Genomic DNA, 20975 nt, shown 5'->3' with positions numbered 1-20975 from the left:
TGCTCTATACAAGAACATACCTCTTCACATCAGTTGGACACACAATAAAATACATCTCACAATTCTATATGTATAACACAAAAGCTATTCCCAGCGCAACATGTCATCTTTTATAATCTTCACGTCCACTTTATTTAAAATACAGGCATATCAATTGTCTGATTTATATTCTGTGCACTTCACTTGAATTGTCCTAGGTAGATTTTTACATATAAGATCGTTGTTTCCATCTTTTTATTGTAACAACACATTTGATTATTAACCAGTATCAATGATGCCGTGCTTTATCATGTAAGATTGTATGATCGATCGTTCTCGCCTACTTTAACCTTCACATAAACTGGAGGAAGTGCAATAATTTAATGTAAATTCTAACCTTCTCATAAACTGAAGGCAGTAGGCTACAATGATTGAACGTAAATTTAAACCTTTCACCCTACATTGGGTTTGCTAGGAAACAGAAGTGCAATAATTCCCTTGTCCTGCGCGGGGAGTCTTGATAATTCCTAACAATAGTCGATTTTCCGCCCACTGTCCTTCTCAGTTTTTAAATCTCATGACGTCGCTGCTCACGCAAGTTTGACCGGATGGAGAGTGATACCGAAACTGTGCGCTCTGGATTTAGCCTGTAGTTGAATGATTAATGGTCCCGTTTCAGATGTGATGGGATGCGGCACTTCTAGAATTAAGTGGTTGAAAAAAGTGTGTACGGGTCACCGTGGAGGCATTAATTGGGTAAGTCTGAGTCCTGACGGAAGATACTTGCTTACGTGCAGCGAAGACAGAACCGCTCGCCTGTGGAGGACTACGGGACAACAGTGCTGTGTGTTTCAAGGTAACTTTTGCACGAACTAAGAGACCGAGACATTCGCATTAAACTCGACATCGTGTGGGCTCCGCAGTGAGAGCAGCAGTTTGAAAGCGCACTTAGGCGGTAAAGCGGACAGAGCAGCCAAGACATCAACAGAAAACAAACACGGGTTTCATTTATCAGGACCTTTATCTGCGTGACGCATGCACGTGGTAGACAAATCAGAATACTAGAGCAGCCTACATTGGAGCAGTGATTTATTTAAAAATATCGATTTAAAAATGTAGCATGTCGAAAAAATGTCTTTGCATAGCAATTTTAAACATAACATGTGACCGTGCTTTCATACAATCAAAGTTGGTATTTAAGCATAAACAAACATAAATGTATGACATGAATGCAATAATGCTTTATGCCTCAACAGGACTATTAATATTTGCAATATATGGACTGGATCTTGATTTTTTAAAACTTGCATTACCACGAATAAGGTCTCAAAATTTTGAAGATGTATTCGGTCTACGTATAGGCTTTAATTGTAATTTGTGGATTTTGGTGAATCGCAGTAATAAGTAGCTGGAAAACCATCGGTCACACTCATTTTCATAATGAAGATACTGGCTTTTCTCTGATCTTACAGTATAAATGAGCACATAGTTGTTTATGAGGCAGTATGCTACTTAAACTATGACCAGGATACTGTATGGCCTGCTCTTTTGACAAGGTTAAAAGTTTGTAAACAAGTTGTTTTGTGTGCATTTCTCTTAATGTTGTCAGGACATGAAAACTACATTACCCATGGTCACCTGGAGAACGATGTGGCCTACACATGTAGTGCTGATCACACAGTACGGAAGTGGGACATTGTGACAGGCAGGTGCACTCAAATATTCAGGGGCCATACCTCCACTGTCAACAAGTAAGTCTGTTTTTGCTGGCCATCAAAGTAAAACCACAAACTGGACTTATATTACTTCTGCTTGGCAAGGAATGCATGTTGAATTAAAATACACTTTCATTCTACGTAAGAATTTAGTTTTGGAACACTGAACGTTTTATCTGATGGTCAAATGTGATCAATACCATTAATCATTGTATGGGTGTTTTCTTTGTTTAGCAATTGCAAATGAAACAGGAGTTGTTCTGTCAGTTGCTTTATGTAGTTTTTTGTGTTTTCTTATTTAGGGTGTATTCTTTGAGTGACCCATCAATCAATCTTTTAAAATATAGTGTTTATAGTCAAATTACTTTGTGTTTTGATTTACTATGATTTGTAATTGCATTTATGTTTTATTTTTTTCTGAAGAGTTGATTAAGCAAACTCATGTATCAATCAAAACATTTCAATTTAATCGCATAGGCGTGTTGGAAGTAAATTAACATTGATGAATGTAGCTGATATTAACATGGAGAATCGTAAGGTAGTTTAATTAAAGAATATCATATGGCACATTGTTTTGTGCTACGTCATATATCATATTGCGGTGCTTGCTGATAGATAGTGTTGTGTGGAGATACGTGTACTGGTGACTTGATAGGAAGTGATTAATGAGTTTGTTTGAGCAAGTGCTTTCGTTAATTGAAGAGGGATGTTGTGTGTGGCTCTCTGTTTGAAAGTACAAGCTGGGGATTAATATCTCATTTGTTTTCTAGCTTCTCATCATCCCTTGCTAATTGTCTGAAAGTTCCCGTAACTATTCTAGCTCTGCCTATAACATTGTTATGGTGCCGGGAAAGTAATTAAACAGTATCAAACTTTTCACTGGTATTGAGGAGCAGGCGGGCTCTCTTGAAGCATGTTCTGGCTCTTTCTGTTGAGTGCTTACCAGCATGAAATGGCTCCTCTGGGGCCTTCCATTGTTGTAGAGCTTTTGTGTGATCATATTACATTGCATTTGATATTTTAGACATTTAGCAGAGGCTGTTACCCAGAGTGACTTTATTTCTGCATATATCTATTTATACTACTGAAGTTTACTGACGCAGTTAAGGTGGATTAAGTTATGTTTAAGCATACAACAGCAGTATCCAGCTGGGAAATCGAACCTACAATGATGGAGTTACAAGCCCAGTTCCCTTCCACCATACATATAATAGAAAAAAAGCATATACATATATTTGTAATGATTACACTGTACTAGTTAAAGCTGTGATCAAAGTATGCTCACACTGAGAGATGGAGTATCTCTTTTTCAGATAAGATACATGGATAGAGCATGGTTTCAATGCATTTCCTGAAATTCTGACACCGTTAACATTTGGCTGTTTCTGCTGTGCACTTCTTAGGGTACTGGTCTCCAGAGGGTGGCTGTTCAGCGGGTCTTACGACCGCACGGCTCGCTGCTGGAGTCTGGACAGTGGCAGGCCGATGCAGGAGTTTCGGGGACACCGGAACAGCGTGCTGGCCTTGGCACACTTCTCGTCCCAGGACCTGCTGCCCGAGGCCGAGTCGGACTGCGAGCAGAACAGGGACTTCCTGGTCACGGCCAGCTCCGACTGCACCGTGAAGCTGTGGCTGGTGTCAGAGGGCCGCTGCTACCAGACGCTGCGCGGGCACAAAGGGGCGGTCCTCTGCATGGTTCTGGACACGCCCACCAAGACCCTGTTCACCGGCAGCACGGACCACACGGTGCGCTGCTGGGATCTCACCACCGGAGGGCAGACGCGAGTTCTGCAGGACCACCAAGGGTCCGTTGTCTGCCTTGAGGTAAACTCACCTGTTAATTATCGTCAGATTTGAGAGCTTCAATGGATCGAGGCTTTGATATGCTGTGTTTTATGAGACCCCGGTTTTGCTGGAAATTGTAGGCTAGTTGGTACTGCCTTTCCAGGGAGTGAGCTTTCAAAGTTAGCAGCAGTATTTGAATGCAGCCTCTATGCTTTGTCCAGTCTAATAGACTGTTAAATGTCCTTTTCAAGTGCTAGAGTGCTACTGACTGTTGAAACCACATTGGGTCGTTAATTTAATTGTCAGTAACTGTTAGAAACTTGTGTTTGTTTCTGACACAACTTCCTGACTTTGGTGGTCAGTCAGACTCCTGAAGTATTAAATATAATACCACTGATATTAGTGGCCTATTTATCAGAACTTGGGCTTAAAAAAATTTTTTTGTCTATTTCTTTGGCTTCTTTTGATTCTTTCTCGAGAAATGATATAGCAAAATAAGAGGTTCTACGAAAAAATGTGATTGTGTGAACTCCAATACAAAACTAAATCCACTCTACTGGCAAGAGAGGATAATCTGCTGTTTCATTAAAACTGGATAAAAATGGTAATATGACACCACCACGGCCCAGATGTGCTTATTCACCTCCTAATATAACTGGTGTTTTTGGAATTCAAGTAGCCTACATGACATCACCGTAGTCATCAGCATTTAATATGGTAAATGTTATTCATCCAGAGGTTCGTCTGTTCGTTCCTACTGAAAGTATGTGTGCTCTGGTGATTTCGCTGACTCACTGAACGCGAAGGCTGCTGAAAGCCTGAACGTGTCTGGGCGTATCCGGTGGGCAGTTAGCTGGCTCGGTGCAGAATATTGAACACTGAAGGGAGTTCTTTGTGGGAATATAACAGGTGTGCTTCTAATTGTTTCGGCAACCTCCTCAACACAATTAATCCCAACCCTGGGGTTCGCTGCTGTGGAATATCCCCGCAGTTAATGACAAAATTAGACTTGATGTAGTTTGTGTCATATTACGAGCAGCAAGATGTAGAACCCCAGGATCAGCGCTTTGACTCATGAGAAATTTCATCTATGATGCCCAATTACCTGCGGTCCTGCAGCTGCATACTGATTGTTGACACCAGCTTCTGACCCGCACGCTTCTGAACGACGTTGTGAACTTTTCCCTGCAGCTTGGGAGCAGACACTTGTACACGGGGAGTGCTGACCGCACGGTCAAGTGCTGGTTGACCGCATCCGGGAAGTGCGTCCGCACACTGATGGCACACAGACACACCGTCAGCGCCATCAAGGCCCATGATGGAGTCTGTAAGTACCTGTGGAAAAGTGACCCCTTTACGCCCATTCTGCGTCCTCTGTGGGCGGGGCAGACAGGGACAGAACGGGATCGTTTCAGCCCTCCTCTCAGTGCAGACCAAGGTTTAGCAGAGTTTACAGGATGAACCAGCATGTGAGAGAAAGACATTTCACATCAGTACTCTACTGCCTCTCTACGAAATAATGAAATGTCAGTTTAATAGGACATGTTTGTGACTCAAAAGATATAGTAACAAACAGAAGTATTTATAAGAACAAGGCTTAATTGGTCCGTTTGCCAGAGTACTCCCAGATTAATGTGGCTGCCCTATGTGCCCTGTAAATATACATAATTTAATATACATAAATTATCATGATGCGGTGGATGGACAAAAATATTAACCACAATTTCACCAAGAAAATGCTGAGGATATTGTAAAAACATATAAATTTGCAGTCAGATGGCAGTACACTTTCTCTGGGAAGCCATGTTGGAGAGAACACACACGTTCTATTCACTGGCCAAGGATAACTGGCAGTTCACACCAGAGCAATCCAATCCAAAAAGTAATAGAGTCTGAAAACCAGCTCACTAAAACACACATATGAATATTCCTAAAAAATGCATCCCTAAATCATTTTCTTTCTAGTTTTGAGCATTGGGGTTGCTTTGCATTTCAAAGAAGGCAGGCTTCATAGGAGAAAAGGCCTTGCCGTTCAGAATGGCTCTAGTTGTAGTGGGCTCAGCTCATGGGAAAACTGCAGAATTTGTAAAGGAACCCCCCCCCCCCCCATCTCCGCTCACTCCCCTCTTGTCAGGGATGGGGTCCTTTTAACCAAGTTCACTTCAGATCGGTTGCTTAGCAATGAGAAATCTGAACCTATTGAACACAAACTCACAGGCTCATACTCAGAATGCCCCCATAGCAAAGCTGCATCTGAAGGGGCTCTCATCTCTAATGCAGCTTGGTGGCATGCTGGGTAATTTCCCTAATAAGGGTTCATAACTTAAGGTGGGGGTTGGTTCCTAGCTCCAGCTCAGAATAGATTTTCAGTAATCAATTATAATTTCCTTCTTCTCATCAAATGATAATGAAAAAAAAGACTATACTGTGTACTCAAAAGCTATAACTATCTATGAAGACTAATAATTAATGTAGTTCCCTGTAAACTGGGGGAAATGCGGCAATTAGACAACAAGAGCACAAATAACAACATTCCTGAGTGGATCTCTGTCGAGAGTCTTCCTTAAGCCTTTTATATTTTTGTGTTCTGCCAAATTTTTTTTGCAAGCTTTATGGTGTATTTTAAAAAATATATATTTTTAGCATTGTTCAATCACAAAAGTACAATAGACTTGCAAGGAGTGAATACACCCTGCCAACAGGAATCCAGTGTGGCCTAGTAGTTGAAGCGCTAGATTTATAACCAGATGTTTGTTGGCTCACTTCCAGAAAAGTTTGATTTTGGTTTTTATTTTGCAGTAAAAATGTCTGCCATGGAAAGCAACTAGAATATTGACTGTGCAGCACTCTCGTGTTCATGTTTTATCAGTGTTTACTGGAAGTGGAGACTCTTGTGCCAGGGCCTTTGACACTGAATCTGGAGTCTTGAGAAGAGTCTTCAAGGGACACACATTTATCATCAATTGTTTACAGGTGATTTATAAGTCTCAACATATACATTTTCAGACATACAATAGCTTGATGTTTACATAGTTAATGTTATTTAATGCACATATCCAAATGATAATTGTTTTCTGAATCTGAATTGTTCTGCTAGGTCCACAACCATGTGCTGTACACTGTGTCCCACGACGGGACCATGAGGATATGGGATGTTCGAGGGTTGTACTGTGACACGCGAGCCAGCAGGGGGAGCCACTGCAGGGGCTCTGCCGGGAGCAGCCTTGCTCAAATGCGCAACAACCGTGTTGGCTGTGCGCAGTCCCCAAACGAGCCCACTAGGGGGCGAAGCTCCCAGGAAGCGTGTGAGAGCAGAGAAAGGGAGGTGCTGGAGCTAATCTGATTCCCTTTACCCCTCCCAAAAATGGCCAGTAAGGCCTTCTTTTCACACTAGCAGGCTTTCCCTCCGCCTGCCTCCATCTTCACCTTGTGAAGGTTCCACTTGGTCCTGCCGTTACTGAGAGAGCGAAGAGATTCAGGAATTGCGTTTAGTACGACTGAGCTGAAAGGAACTTTGCCTCTACAGAAGGAATCAAAATGGATGGAGAAGTTCATGGAGTAGTTGTGGATGGTCAGCATTGGCCTGGTCTTGTCTGAACTTTCGTCATGTCCTCTGTTTGATGGGTTGATGAGTGGGTATGGTTGGAGTGATGCGCTCAGAGGGAGGTCAAACATTGTGTTTTGGTAGATATTGCATGCTGCTGCGCGCTCTCCCGGATAGAAAACTCACAGTAAAGCGATGAAATGGCCCTGTGGCCATGCCTGGCCATTCCACAGTGGGGATAAGAAAAATGAGCCCTAAAAGTTCCTTTAAAGGTACAACCAAAGCTCAAAGCCCATTAACACCAGTAGAGCTTTATGTAAAGGTATGTGCAATAGCTAGCCCGCTGCACCAAGAGATTTGCCCTAGCTTCTATCGATCATATTAATTAAAACTTCCCATACAGCCGCGAGAAGGGCAATCCGATAGTGGTGTTACATACAACTGTTTGACAGTCCACCTTAATGTGGCTCTGATTGATCAGAGTTCAAGTGATTAAAATCCCTAAAGTGATTTTGCTTGACCTCGTTTAGAATGGTGAGATCAATAGAGACCTACCATGCAAAGTATTTAGAATGTCACGGCAGAACATGCGCATTTATATCCTTTAAGCACCACGGGGACTTTCTGCTGTTGATTCACAATTACAGAATATGACTGTGTTTGACCACTCACTGTGCAGCTGGATTTTGTAAGCCATGTGTTTACCGTAGTCCCATCTATTGTGCTGTAAGTAAACGTGTTGTTTACTTACAGCACAATGTAAGCATTTTGCGTGATTGAATGTTGGTGAGTTGAGTCCTGAGCTGTGACTTGTTCTTGTGCAGTGTCAGGGGCAGTTCCTGGGCTGTCATGTAGCTTAAACCATACTTAACAACACACGATACTGAAAAAATTTACTGCTGAGGTAAATATTTACTGTACAGCTTTTAATGAAATGGGTCAGCTAAAAGCCAGCAGATGGCCAATGAGAATTAAGTTTAACACTCCAGTTGTATTTTAATTTTTGAGTCACGAGGAGTGTCTGTGGCTTTCAGTGTTCAAAAATGTTTCTTTAAGACTTCACAGAGGTCAAAGGTCACAACTGGACCGTGGTCCTGCAGGTGCCCATGCTTGTGTTACCTCATGCTCATGTCATGTATAAATCCCTGAATCTGGGGCATGGAGCTCAGTTAATGAACTACCAAGTGGTGCAGAAAACATGCGACACAATGTTTGTTCAATAGCCACTTTTCTTGAGGGAAAAATCTTTCACTTTATTTAACTGCACAGCTACAGTAGCTTAATAACATTTACTTTGGTGCTGTGAGCATAGCAACCAAGACCAAAGTGTGGAGGAAAAAAATTCAAACACACAAGAATAAACTTTACAACACTGGATATTCCTGTTTTCTGTGTCTAACGTTCCGTTGTGGTTTCATTTGAGTTTTGTTGTAGGATGTGTGAGTTGTTAGATGTATTCTGCGTTGAAGAAGTTCTTATACATAAGTAGGGTAATACCGTAGATAATCTACAGTATGTGACTGTGGAACGTAGCAAAACAGCCTGTCTCTCTGTTCAGTACTGTTGACTTTCCCTTGCTCTACATTGAACTTTCCATTAATTAAAGTGTTTCATTCTCTGCATCCACCACTGTATGCTAAACAGAACATCCTGTGTTTGACCTGTGTTCTGCATGGTTAATGTTTCAGAAGACAGATTGACTCATTACCTGTCCTTGGGTTGGCTCAGCTTCTGTAGGTCAGGCAAGGAATGATACTTGGCTTAAATTAAGCAATGTAGACATTAACATGTTCCATTGTCTCTGGTTTATGGAAGGAAAATATTTGGTATTCAAACACTCTTATCACTATAGAAGGTGAACGGTACACATTCGGGTGCTTGTATCTGTCTTCATTGACATTCTCCTACATACTGAAAAATATAAAGAACTTTTATTCAGTTGTAGACAACGGTAAGCAGTCTGACTTGTATTAAAATGCATTTTGGTGTTTATGATCTAGCATCCAGATGAAGCAGATTATAGTTTAATACAAATTGAAAGGTTTATATGTGGTATATTGACCTATTCCCAATCTTCACAATTTGGATCTCATGTTTTACTGTATTTTATATACGTATATAGAGATAGTTCACTCAATGCTCTTGATGGTGGGGTTGGCTACCCCTGAATTGCTGTTATAGATACTCTGTTGTCATTATCATCGGTGGCCACAGCACTGAAGCAGTGTCATAATTCAGCCCTTTGTGATAACGGTAACCTGAGTTAGAGACTTTAGGGTTTAAAGGCTGGAATCATTTTAATTCCAGGGTGTTTTGTGTTACACATCAGATTTAAACACTGTTTTGTGCTGTTTTAATAAATGTCAGACAAACTTTCAGATTATATTGATCAACGACGTCTGTTAAGCTGTGAGCCTTTGGCTTCCAAGCAGCTTTCCTGCTATTGCTCCTTTTCAGATCAGCATATATAGTGTGCCATTGATTAAAAAAAAAAAAAAAAATACTTCCTGTAATAATTACACAAAGGAAGACCTTTGTGGTCCTTATAGCAAAAGCATTACATTTTGTTTGAAGTACTGAGCACTCTACTGCCCGTGGTGCCCTCTACTGGCTGACTAAGGCCATGTCAGGCAGCAGATTGATCAGCCCAGGGTTAGGCAACATTTGTTCTGGTTTAGTGCCTGTGCGTCAGTTCTGCCTTATTCAGATATGAGTTGCAGAAGGGTGTTCTTATGATACAGAGGTACTGTGTTCAATGTACCTGTACAGGGTACATTGAACCTAAAATGTGACTATCTCGGAAACTCCACACAATTGATTAACAAACTGAAGCTTGCATTCCTAAGTGTGTTAGTTTAATCTCCTTGTGTAGTGCATTTTAAGAAGTGTCTTCATGATGATTGTTGTGCTTGAATTAATCTTTCAAACCCTCACATTAAAATTATTATTTTGAATGCATGCTTATTGATGCAAGGGGAACAAATGACTAATTGGATAATTGCTTTTAACAAATTGATAACTCAAATGGCTCATTTAGGGGTATATATTACTAAATCAGTGGCCTCAGTGGTTATGTCTGAAGTGCTGCTTTGTACGTATATTAGAATGATCGTTAATTACATATTTATCTCAATCAGCGTATCTAGGGTGCATTATATTTTCAAGACGTGATCTTTGGATGTATGGCTCAATGGGCTTTGAAATGTGTTGCGATGTGATGTCCCTGATGCGAGAGAGGGCTCGAGGAAGCCTCACAGAAAATTTAACCTTTATAAAAACATGAAAGTTGGTCACCTTGAACTGTATGTTGCTATTTTTATGTTGTTATTTGCCGGCTATATTTTGATCTGCTGGCTCTTCCTGTCTGTCAGGTCCTGAGTTGTCATCCTGATGCTATGAGTCCCCAGTAGGCTTATGTTTCCATACAAAGTGGTGGGTTTCTCAGGGGATAATTCAGGTAAAATCCCCCTCAGGCTGTTGTCTCTGTGTGTTAAATATCATCACCAGGCCCGTCCCCCTGGCAACCAAAGCATACGGTTTCCTCTCTGCACTCTAGGGGGCACTAGTGCAGCATGCTGAAATGTGTTTTTCCTGCTGTTCAAAAGCTTTTCATTGAGGAAATTCTGTGTACATGAACTTTCCTGGAGGTTCTTTGTGAAACACGTCAGTGCGATTTGGTCTCCTGCCAAACTGTTTTCTCAGGAATCCAAAATAAACAGAAGGCTTTGAATATAAACTAATTACTCTGACCTGTCCCTGCCCCCTCTCTAAACGCATGCCTTTGTTTATGCGCCTGTGATCAATAGGAATCAAGCCAATGTCTGGATCATAGAATTCAGTGCAGTTCATCGAAGGTAACAGTCCTTGCCTCTTCCCAGACAATTTCCAAGTCAATTGAGTCATATAATTAATTTGTTTTTAATTGATCTAATTATGCGCTGCGAATATTTGATACCCATCCAGGGCAAACTGCATTCTAAGCTAACGGCGGCATTGCTATCAGGGTCCAATTTCTATGGTCAGCATTTAAACCACAAAAAGTAAATAATGTTCCAGCATGATGATTTGAGGCAGTATTTTTAGGGACAAATCACAGAATGTCATATCTTCATGTGGCTGTGAATGGAAGATAAAGGACAGGTTTGTGGGGAATTTTCCCTGTTGCACAACATGAACTCATTTTTCACTTTAAAGATATGTAGAAGAATAAAATGACATGGGTGTGCAAAGGAGAATCCTGAACATTGTGCGTGTTATAAATTGTGTGTATGCGGGTATATGTGTTGTAATGTCCCAAGATATTGACTTGCCGTTCATAAAGCTACAGCATATAATAAGCATTATTTACCAATTGCATTGCATGACTGGTTTATTAGTGTGGATAGGGTGCCTTGCAGACAAATAATTGATTAACTGATTGGAATGTACCCAGGTGAGGCCTTATTTTGACCAGCTTCAGATCAGCTGTGCTGACTAATGGGGGGGGGGTGTTTATTTATTTATTTATTTATTTATTTATTTATTAAAAAAACTAATTTAAATCAGGCATAGGAAGTAGGTTGTCAAGGTGGTTGCCTATGTTTTCCCCCTTAATTAGACAGACAAGTGTGATGAAAATGCTGAGGTACATAAAGTCTCGACTAAGTGCCTGTAAAATTAGCTTGTTTGTGTGTCAGTAAATAATCTTTGGCACATGTTTGATCTCTGGCAATTTTTCATTTGTCTGAAGCTTTGGTTGACAGGGTGGCATGCAATTCCCTATATTTTTAAAATTTCTAACTGACAAAGTGGCATTAAACAAACTTCTTCCGCATTCATGGAAGAAGTAGATGAGCACAGACTTCAACTTACCATGGAAAAATAACATCTTTCTTAAGTTTATTAAACCAAAGAGCATGTGTCTAGACTCAGATGGAGTCTCTGTACGGCTTTGCTTGTGGGTTTGCCCACCAAAAATGTTGGATGAAAAATAAAAGGTTTTGATGATTATGATTAATCTACTTTTTGAGCGTGATATTTTTGCTTAATTTCCAGCATCAGCAGTGCATCAAATGCACTGGCTGTCTGGTAAATATAATGTGGAATCATATGAACCATAAGCTTAGTTCATCAGAGGACAGTTTGATGAGAGAAGTTTGTTTTAAGCCATTTAAACATTACTGCACATCCTTATAAATTATAAAAAATGTGAATGTTATTATGATTCATAACAGCATAATCGCTTCCATTTCCATTTCTTGCATCAAATCCAGCCCCCTGAATCCTCTCATTCAGATGCAGTGCAGGAAGTGATGTCACTGGCTCCACCGTTGCCCTTGAATGAGTAAGATCAGGGTGAGCGACCTGAAGACTGACTAAGACCATTTCCTCAGGCTAGTGTTACTTAATTGGGCCAATAATTACAGAATTAAATATCTCTGAGCGACCCCATATTGGTAGTCAGTAATTGATGACTAGGGAGAATGAGTGATCTATCATTAGATCATTAGTTGTTGAGCGCCTCAATATTAAGGGTTGGCCAACCTCACTGAAAGGGGTAATTGACCCCTCTTATGCCTGGAACATACTACTGTTTGCTATTATTTTTAATTTCTAAAGAAACTGGGGGAGAAATTCATCATCTTCAAAAACCCTTTGAGTCACCAGCTGTTATTCGCCAGTAATGCAGAAAATTTGTGTTCTGAAATGTTCGTCATCATTTATAATTAATGCCATACACATTTATACATTACACCGTACTCCAATCCTTTATGAATTAATACAGTCCCGATTTATATACACGGTATTCCAATCCCTTATAAATGAATGCAGTCTTGATTTTTACATATGGTTTTACAATCCTCTATTAATGCAGGCCAGATTTATACACAGTGCTCCAATCCTCTGTTAATGCAGTCCAGATTTATAAACATAATGCTCCAACCCTAAGCCTACATACAGTGTGACATTGATTTCTTCCCCCCAGATTTGCCAATAATACAAACATACTTTCTCTGTAATGGCCATTTGTAATTAACGTGGTCCACATTCATAAATACAGTCATCCGAACGCAGTGGAGTGAAGTGGAGATACCCTATCATCAATGTTTTTTGCAACAGAAAAAAAAACCTTCGTGTTAAACCTGTAGAATTCTTACGACGCAACAGTAATCTGTGAATATCCTATTTTGTTGTAGCAAATCAAGAATTTACAGCATGCCCTGCATTTGCCAAGGATTTCCTAAATTTAACAGGACAACAGTCCTTTCTACTGTACTTTCAGGAGACTATATCACTGCAAAAACTTGATCTGCAAAATGTTTTCCCCTACAAAGTTGACGAGAAAGCTAGTCAAGAAATAGCATCCGTTAGCACAATATGTATGTAGATGTACATTTCTAATCTACACACTTAGCATTGGCTCACACACTTTGTGTTGTGCATTAGCCTACACACTTAGCATTGTACACTAGCACACACACATTGCATTGTACACTGGCACACACACTTAGCATTGTGCACTGGCATACACAGTCTCTTTGCTGCTTTACTCCTGTGCAATCACCCTGTCACAGCAGTGATATGGAGCTTTCCCCTGAGGATATGAGGGAAAGGCTCTTCAAAGACATGGCTATAATGCACTAACTTCAACAAAACAGTTTTCTGCTGCCACACCATCTATTTTTCATGACATCAAGATGGGATGGATGAGGTGATGAAAGGGGAAATGGTTTACCAACCCCATGAAGTGCGGTCAAGACAAAGCAAACCTTTTCCTTTTTCTTCCTTGGGTTGCTTTTCATACTTGAGAAAAACAAGGTGAAAAAAATGTTCAGTTGGATACATACACACAGTGAGTCGCGGCTCGTATGCGACTAATTTGGCCCAACAAATACTTTCCCAGGGATATAGTTTGACCTAGCAACTATCTTTTAGTAACTTTTGGTCAGAGTACTCACTAGGTCATACATGCCAAATTTTATGGTGATTCCATTAATGGTCTAGGAGGAGATGTTTAAAAACGTGTTTTCAAAAAAAATTATATGGCTGAAAATCCAATGTGGTGGAAATTGCTTTCAACTTGGCAGAACTTAGGGACTATGGAAGAAAAAGAATCACGACTCTAGGCCAAACGGTTTAAAAGTTAGGGGCAAAAATCTTGCATCAAATTTGGCCTGTTGGTGGCACTAGATGAGTGCATGAAATGACCCCAAACTTGATGGCTCGATATCTTAACCTGTCCTCCATCAACGTGCCAAATTTAGCAAAAATCCACCAAGCAGTTCTATAGGTTGCCAATGACTCCCGTGGCAGAAACTATAATAATAGTGCAAATAAATGATAATAATAATGCTGATAATTATCACAATTGCAATAGGTACCTAAGCACCATTGGTGCTTGGCCACTAATTATAGAGCGGAGTCCAGCTGTCCGACCATTGCTAGCCCTCAAGTGGCAGAACGACAGAAATCACTGCCTTGGACTTGGGAATTCCTTGCGATGCTCCTTGAGAAATCACATGGTCTTGAACTGACATTGGCCTGCTAACATGAAAAAGAACCCATTTGAATTTTCCTATAAAATTGTCTATTCATGAAAATAAAAAGTAAATAAATATTTTATTTAAAAACACAATCAGATTAAATTTTAAAGAAAAATTACATTTATTCAATTTTGGTTGGTCTAGCAGAGAATACCCTTATGGCCCTGAAGGTTTGTCAGTGGTAACGAATAAGCTCACTTTATGTATACAGATGTCTAATATAAAGTGGCTTTGGACACAGGTGAATAGAGACCTGCACATGTGCAGCTCCATAATGTTTATGACAAAGGCATGTATTTTATTTTTGGACTTAGCTCTATGCTCCACAATTTAAAACTTGTAATCAAACAATTCACACATGCTTAAAATGCACATTCTCAGGTTTTATTTAAGGGTATTTTTATACACTTTTGGTTGCACCATGTAAAAATTATAGCACTTTTTATACATAGTCCCCATTTCAGGGCACTGTGATGTCTGGGACATATTAATGCTATGTAAATGAAAGTAGTTTAGTACTTTGCATGCAATGACTGCTTGAAGTCTGTGACCCATAGACATCACCACATTCTCAGGCTCTGTCAAGCCTGTACTGTAGCCATCTTCAACTCCTGCTTGTTTCAGGGGCTAGTTGCCTTTCAGTATATGAACTGCATATTCAATTGGATTCAGATCAGGTCAAATATTTGGAAAAAAGTTTTTGCTGTAGGACGAAGTACTGTCCAATGAGTTTGGAAGCATTTTCTTAAACTTGAGCAGATAAGATGCTTCTGTACACTTTAGAATTCATTCTGTTGCTGCTATCAGCAGTTACATCATCAATGAAGACAAGTGAGCCAGTACGAACAGCAGCCATGCATGCCCAAATCGAAACAATCTCGCCACCATGTTTCATAGATGAGAGGGGTTGGTGCTTTGTTCCTTTCAGTCTCCACAATTTGCATTTGCTCTCATGCAAGTGAATATTTTACTCTGATGCAAGTGAGTCTTGGTCTCATCTGTTCACACGACCTTTTTTCCATAAATCTGCAGGCTCTTAGCAAACTGCAACCTGGCCGTCCTGTTTTCGCAGCTAACTAGTGGTTTGTGTCTTGTAGTGTAGCCTCTGTAGTTCAGTTTAAGATTTCTGCGGACAGTAGTCACTGTCACATCCACGCCTGCCTCCTGAAGAGTGATTCTGATCAGTCAGACAGGTGTTGTGGGGCTTTTCTTAATTATGGTGAGAATTCTTCAGTCATATACTGTAGAGATCTTCCTAAACCTACCAGGCTCTTTACGAGTAGTGTGCTCACTAGAACTCTCTTTCTATATTTCCAAGGTTTGCCCTATGCCTCTGACTGTTTTTAAAAAATATATATTTCTCAGCCTCATAATGGTTTCATTGAGTTTCATTGGCACAGCTCTTATGTTGACAAATGCCAATAACAGACTCCAAAGGCAATCAACAGCCTAGAATCAAGATTAGATACTGAAAGCTCTTTTATACCTACTCTAAAGAAGCAATTTAACAGACCTGACTGATCAGAAACACCCGGGAAGCCATTTCTCCCAAAGATTATGTAGCCCTCAACTGGGGCGGACTATGCATAAAAATTGCTGTAATTTCTACAGGAGGAAACGGGGAAAAAAACCCTTTAATAAGAGCAGAGAATCTGCTCTTTAACCACATGTGCATTGTTTGATTGAAAATCTAAAATTATAGGAGTACAGAGCCAAATTAAGAAAAAAATGTATTTTCCCCAAACATCATGGAACACACTGTATATATATATATGATAGTTTCTAGTATGCACGTAGACATGAGTATGTCTGCAGTCTGAATTTAAAAAAAATCTGATTTCTTTTGGCTTTAAAGAACCCCACTGCACTGAGGCTGGAATCTCCACTATTCGCCACGCAGTGACTGATCTCCGTAACAAACAAGCTCGACAAAATCGGTCCAATGAAGACACTCATCAGTAACCTCAGCCAATTAAACACCTGGGCTGAAACCCCACGAGCAGCACATCCCAGTGGAGTGGGTCTTTAGAGGGACGGCACGCCAGCGCGATGTCCGCACCGCGCTTCCTCTGAAATCAATAAGCCGGCAGACTCCTCGTCGGCGAGACGTCGGCCCGTCTGAGGGAGCTCATCGCGGCTGTCACTTCAAGTTCCGCTAGATTTCATTTGCTTTAAAAAAAAAAAAAAAAAAAAGATGGCAAGGATGAACAATGAAGTTGCACACGCAAGACGCCACTTTAAATTCAGCCTCTGACACCCTCACTCTCTGAATATACAACAGGCACTAACGGCCAGGAAAATAAATCGCATCTGAAGGGGCACAATAGTCCTGACTGTGAATGAGGCTGGAGATGAAAGTCACTGAGTCAGACATCACATGACACACCCAGATATCTTATCTGCGTGTCAAAGGCCCCTTGCTTTATGAAAAAATATTTAAATATGTCAATGAGAAGTATGTTCTTTTGCAGAATGTTATGTGAGAATGGTCAGTTGTGTACATTATCTACTCACATCAGAATGGCTTCACATAGATTAGAGAAATTGAATTTCTCTAATAATTGATTACATAGCACTATTATAAAATTCCATACCCCTGTTTAAAGAATACATTTCTGCAGCTGGGTGCCAGGATGAGCCCACATCTTGGATCAAAACAGGACTCTACCAAATAAGCAGAGTAGTCCCCACCCCCTCCGTTTCCCTCCTGTTCCACAATCGCTACGCCCCGCCCTGCACCTTAATGTACTCCCAGGTCCTGGGAGGCTATGTATAAAAAGTGATGTAATTTGGTGAAACCATAATGTATAAATATACCCTTTAATAAAAGCTGAGAATCCACACTTTACAACTTTAACCACATGTGAATTGTTTAATAACTAATCTAAAACTGTGGAGTACAGAGCCAAATAGAAATGTATGTGTTTGACCCCAATCATTGTGGAGAACACTGTATATGTTAAAAGTGAATTTAGGAACAGCCAAAAACTTGTATACTGTTTATTCAAGACTTTCAATCAATTGTTCCTAGATGGAAATTCAGCCTGACCGATAGGAACTGTCACGATAAACGCCAACCTACAGCTCCAAATGAATCCAGCAACAACCCAGCAAAGCAGTAATAAATGCAGATTTATATTTCCCAGCTGCGGTATAGGACTCCAACGTCATCTGTGAGCAGCAGGTGAGAAACAGCCGTAAGGGATGTCAACACAAACCGACACTTAAAACAAAAGACTTAACATCAGATTCATTACCTGCATGTTTCACCGAGTTTAAATATTTATGGAGTTAGATCTGCTCGAAGATCTGCAGTCGGTGGCTGTGCCCATGAGGAATGCCGCCCAGAAGCAGCGCACAGCCTGTGTAATTCATTTGGGCCGTTTGAGATCTTATTTCAGGCATCCACATTAAAGACCTTTGAGAGGTGCTGCCATTTGCATTCAGTGTGCTTTACAGACCCTCGTGTTAAAACTTGCACTGAAACTTTGGAGAGGTGGCAATTACAGTAATTACCTAACGGAATTATCTACATCTCCTCAGGTGCCTTTTCCCATTGAATTTGCAAATGACTGCTTGTTCAGTCTCTAACTTAGCATTATTCAATTTCAGTTCAGCATCAATTAACACCGAGGTCCTCTGTGTGCACTTTAGTTTCTTTACAGTCTATGCAAACAGCCAAACAACAGCCTACATCTTCACTGAAATATACTGAAACATTGTCTACGGTGATCTAGACTGGAATTAAAATGGCAACAGGATTTTTGTAATCTGAGCTTTTATTCCTAGATTTTTAATTTAGTTAAATAAAGCATCCAAAGATGACAAATTAAAATACCTAAAACCAATATTGTATGTGAAATAAAACATGCTCTTGGCTGAAATATTATGAAGGTTGTATTTACTTTAAGTTTATTGACTTGATGAAATTGAAAATTAAAAAGGGCTTTACCTCTCATTTTAAAATGAATATATTAAACTAAAGTATGTGATGCCTACTGACATTCTTAACCAAATTGATTCCTCAAATTGCTTTAAAGGTTCCCAATTATATTATTTTTTTGTAATTTTGTGCTATTCCACAAGGTCTACCTTATAATATAAAACATTTCAGTATCCATCCATTAATTATCTATACCCACTTATCCTGGTCAGGGTCGCATGAGCCTATCCCAGCATGCATTAGATGAGAGGCAGGAATACACCCAGGACAGGTCACCAATCTATCGCAGAGCACACACACCATGCACATACACTCATATCGATGGGAAATTTCGTCTCCAATTAGCCAACCTGCGTGTCTTTGGACTGTGGGAAGAAACCAGTGGAAACCCACGCAGACATGGGGAGGGCATGCAGACTCCACACAGAAATGGATTTGAACCCAGGATCTTCTTGCTGTGAGACGACAGTACTACCCACTGCCCCAATCCAATGAGTTTCATACCCGTTGAGCTGAACAGGCCGTTTTTGGTGGGCATTGCACATTTTTATACATGCTCTACAGTACGTTGATTTGTTAACTGACTGGGAATGACATGTGTGCCCCTCCTATCTCCTGCCCACACTCCTGCTCTGGAAAAGCAAATAAACAAACATGGTGTCCATAAATCAACTGCTACACCATATATGTCGGTGCCGGAGTCCAATCAGGAATTTAAAGCCACTAAAAAAAACCAGGAACGGGTTCAAGAATCAAGGGCCCTGCAGGAGCTGTCCGAATAGTAAGCTTTTTAACCATGGTAATTGCTCTTTTAAGGAAAGAAAGACTGTAAAGTGCAAAAAAGTGCTCAATAATAATAATAATAATAATAATAATAATAATAATAATAATACATTTCTGATGCTATTCATTTCTGTTGTGTATATGAAGTGAACCTCTGAACAGCCCACCGCTTTCCCCACAGAACACCGCCGTACCGTCAAGCCTACATATCAATTCCGCTACGCTAAGAATGCTCCATTCAGCTGAACAGCAGCCGAGGTGCGCTGTCCTTTGAGGATCCTGTAACATTTCTGTCATTCCTCACACAGCATCGTGAATCCGCGCTCACTCCCTCCAGCGGCCGACAGCTGGTTTCCATAGTTTCCTAACGGTTGACATGCTGTGGTCCATTGCCTGTTTCTCCAGACCATCATTTGTCATTGACTGCTCCCCTGCTGATCGGGGAAGTTCCTCAAGGTGCCTAATTGGGACAAGCTGTGCCCCTACCTCAACACGATCCAGCTATTCACAGGTGACCACAACACATGGTTTCCATCTGAAACATGGTCTGTTGTGTTGTCGTTGTTATTATTATCGATTCTCAGAAAACATGCATTCTATCTGACCTTTAGATTTCAGGGTGCGTTCAATTTATCAGTGCGGTATCTGACGCTCACAGTACCTTAATATTTGGACATTAAATTGTCTTAGCAGAGTTTACAGAACTTGAATGGTAACCAGATGGTTGAATGTTCAAATCCCAGCTGAGGCATTACCTGGTACACTTGAGAGAACTACACAACTCAAATTCCATTAGGGAAGATCCTACTGAATATATCAATAATATATAACGAGCCATGCAGGTTGTTATAGCTATGGGTGAAGTGAATGAATAATCAGTGCACAAGTGTAATATATTATGGTCCAAAATGTTCAAGTTTTGCATCTGTGGGTTTATGTTATGAACTTTTCTTCAACAGTCAATAGTAATTTTTTGCCGGTTTTGTGGTACAGTATGTGTCACTGTGATGACACTAATTTAATTGTATCTCTAAATCTTAGGGTGGGTTTCTAGCCATGTGTCATGCACTTTCTGTAAGCTGCTTTGGGTAAAAGCCGAAACCTTATTAATTGTCACACCTGCACAGGAACAAACTTGCACAGAGGAGATATTGCAGTCACACGTGTGTATACAGTATATGGGTCTGTCTGTCTGTCTCTTTGTCTGTCCATAACAGTCATGGGTGCTACAGTGTTGCTTAGATTTGGATGAAACGTTGTACATACGTTGACAAGTGGCCAAGGACCTGAATTCTAGAATATTTTTCTAATCAGTTGAGGGCATGTCTATTGACAACAATGTTCAGGCGAAACATTACTCCTTATTGACACACAAGGGCAATACTACAGTTTTTGAATGCACAATGGCCAGTAGGGCTACACACAGATGAACAAGATGACTTTGGCAATGAAAATTCCAAAAATTTGTTCTCCAGAAGGAGAGGTAATCCAGATGTTTTTGACTTTTGATTGTAAGTAGAAAGCAGGACATGAAATTAAGCTCGCCCAGTCACCTGAGGTAAGTGAAGTCTACAAAAGGGAAAACTAGCCTGGATGTCTGGTGAGATTTTATTTTATGAGTAAGATAACAAATAAAAATGGCAATAAAAATTACAATCATTCATAAAACCACATGATATAGTATATGAAAAAAAGGAATTTAC

General features: G+C 40.4%; 1 protein-coding gene across 1 annotated transcript; it reads left to right on the top strand.

Annotated features, from left to right (window-relative positions):
- The first annotated feature begins 560 nt into the window (after window positions 1–560).
- Window positions 561–8400, top strand: LOC118232946 (WD repeat-containing protein 86-like). The gene is made up of 6 exons (XM_035428204.1): window positions 561–835; window positions 1589–1730; window positions 3098–3518; window positions 4671–4806; window positions 6349–6452; window positions 6577–8400. The coding sequence occupies exons 1-6, from the start codon at window positions 637–639 to the stop codon at window positions 6820–6822; spliced, it is 1248 nt and encodes a 415-aa protein (XP_035284095.1). The 5' UTR covers window positions 561–636; the 3' UTR covers window positions 6823–8400.
- The last annotated feature ends 12575 nt before the right edge of the window (window positions 8401–20975 follow it).

The sequence above is a fragment of the Anguilla anguilla genome, chromosome 8 (genome assembly GCF_013347855.1).
Source record: "Anguilla anguilla isolate fAngAng1 chromosome 8, fAngAng1.pri, whole genome shotgun sequence".
In the NCBI taxonomy this organism is placed as follows: Eukaryota; Metazoa; Chordata; class Actinopteri; order Anguilliformes; family Anguillidae; genus Anguilla; species Anguilla anguilla.
This window is presented reverse-complemented; position numbering and strand designations above follow the sequence as displayed.

Excerpts from the sequence above, each read along its gene's own strand:
- LOC118232946 (XM_035428204.1), top strand. The coding sequence starts at position 637 with ATGATTAATGGTCCCGTTTCAGATGTGATGGGATGCGGCACTTCTAGA. Across the intron at positions 836-1,588 it reads ACAGTGCTGTGTGTTTCAAG|GACATGAAAACTACATTACC; the intron begins GTAACTTTTGCA and ends TAATGTTGTCAG. Across the intron at positions 3,519-4,670 it reads GGTCCGTTGTCTGCCTTGAG|CTTGGGAGCAGACACTTGTA; the intron begins GTAAACTCACCT and ends TTTTCCCTGCAG.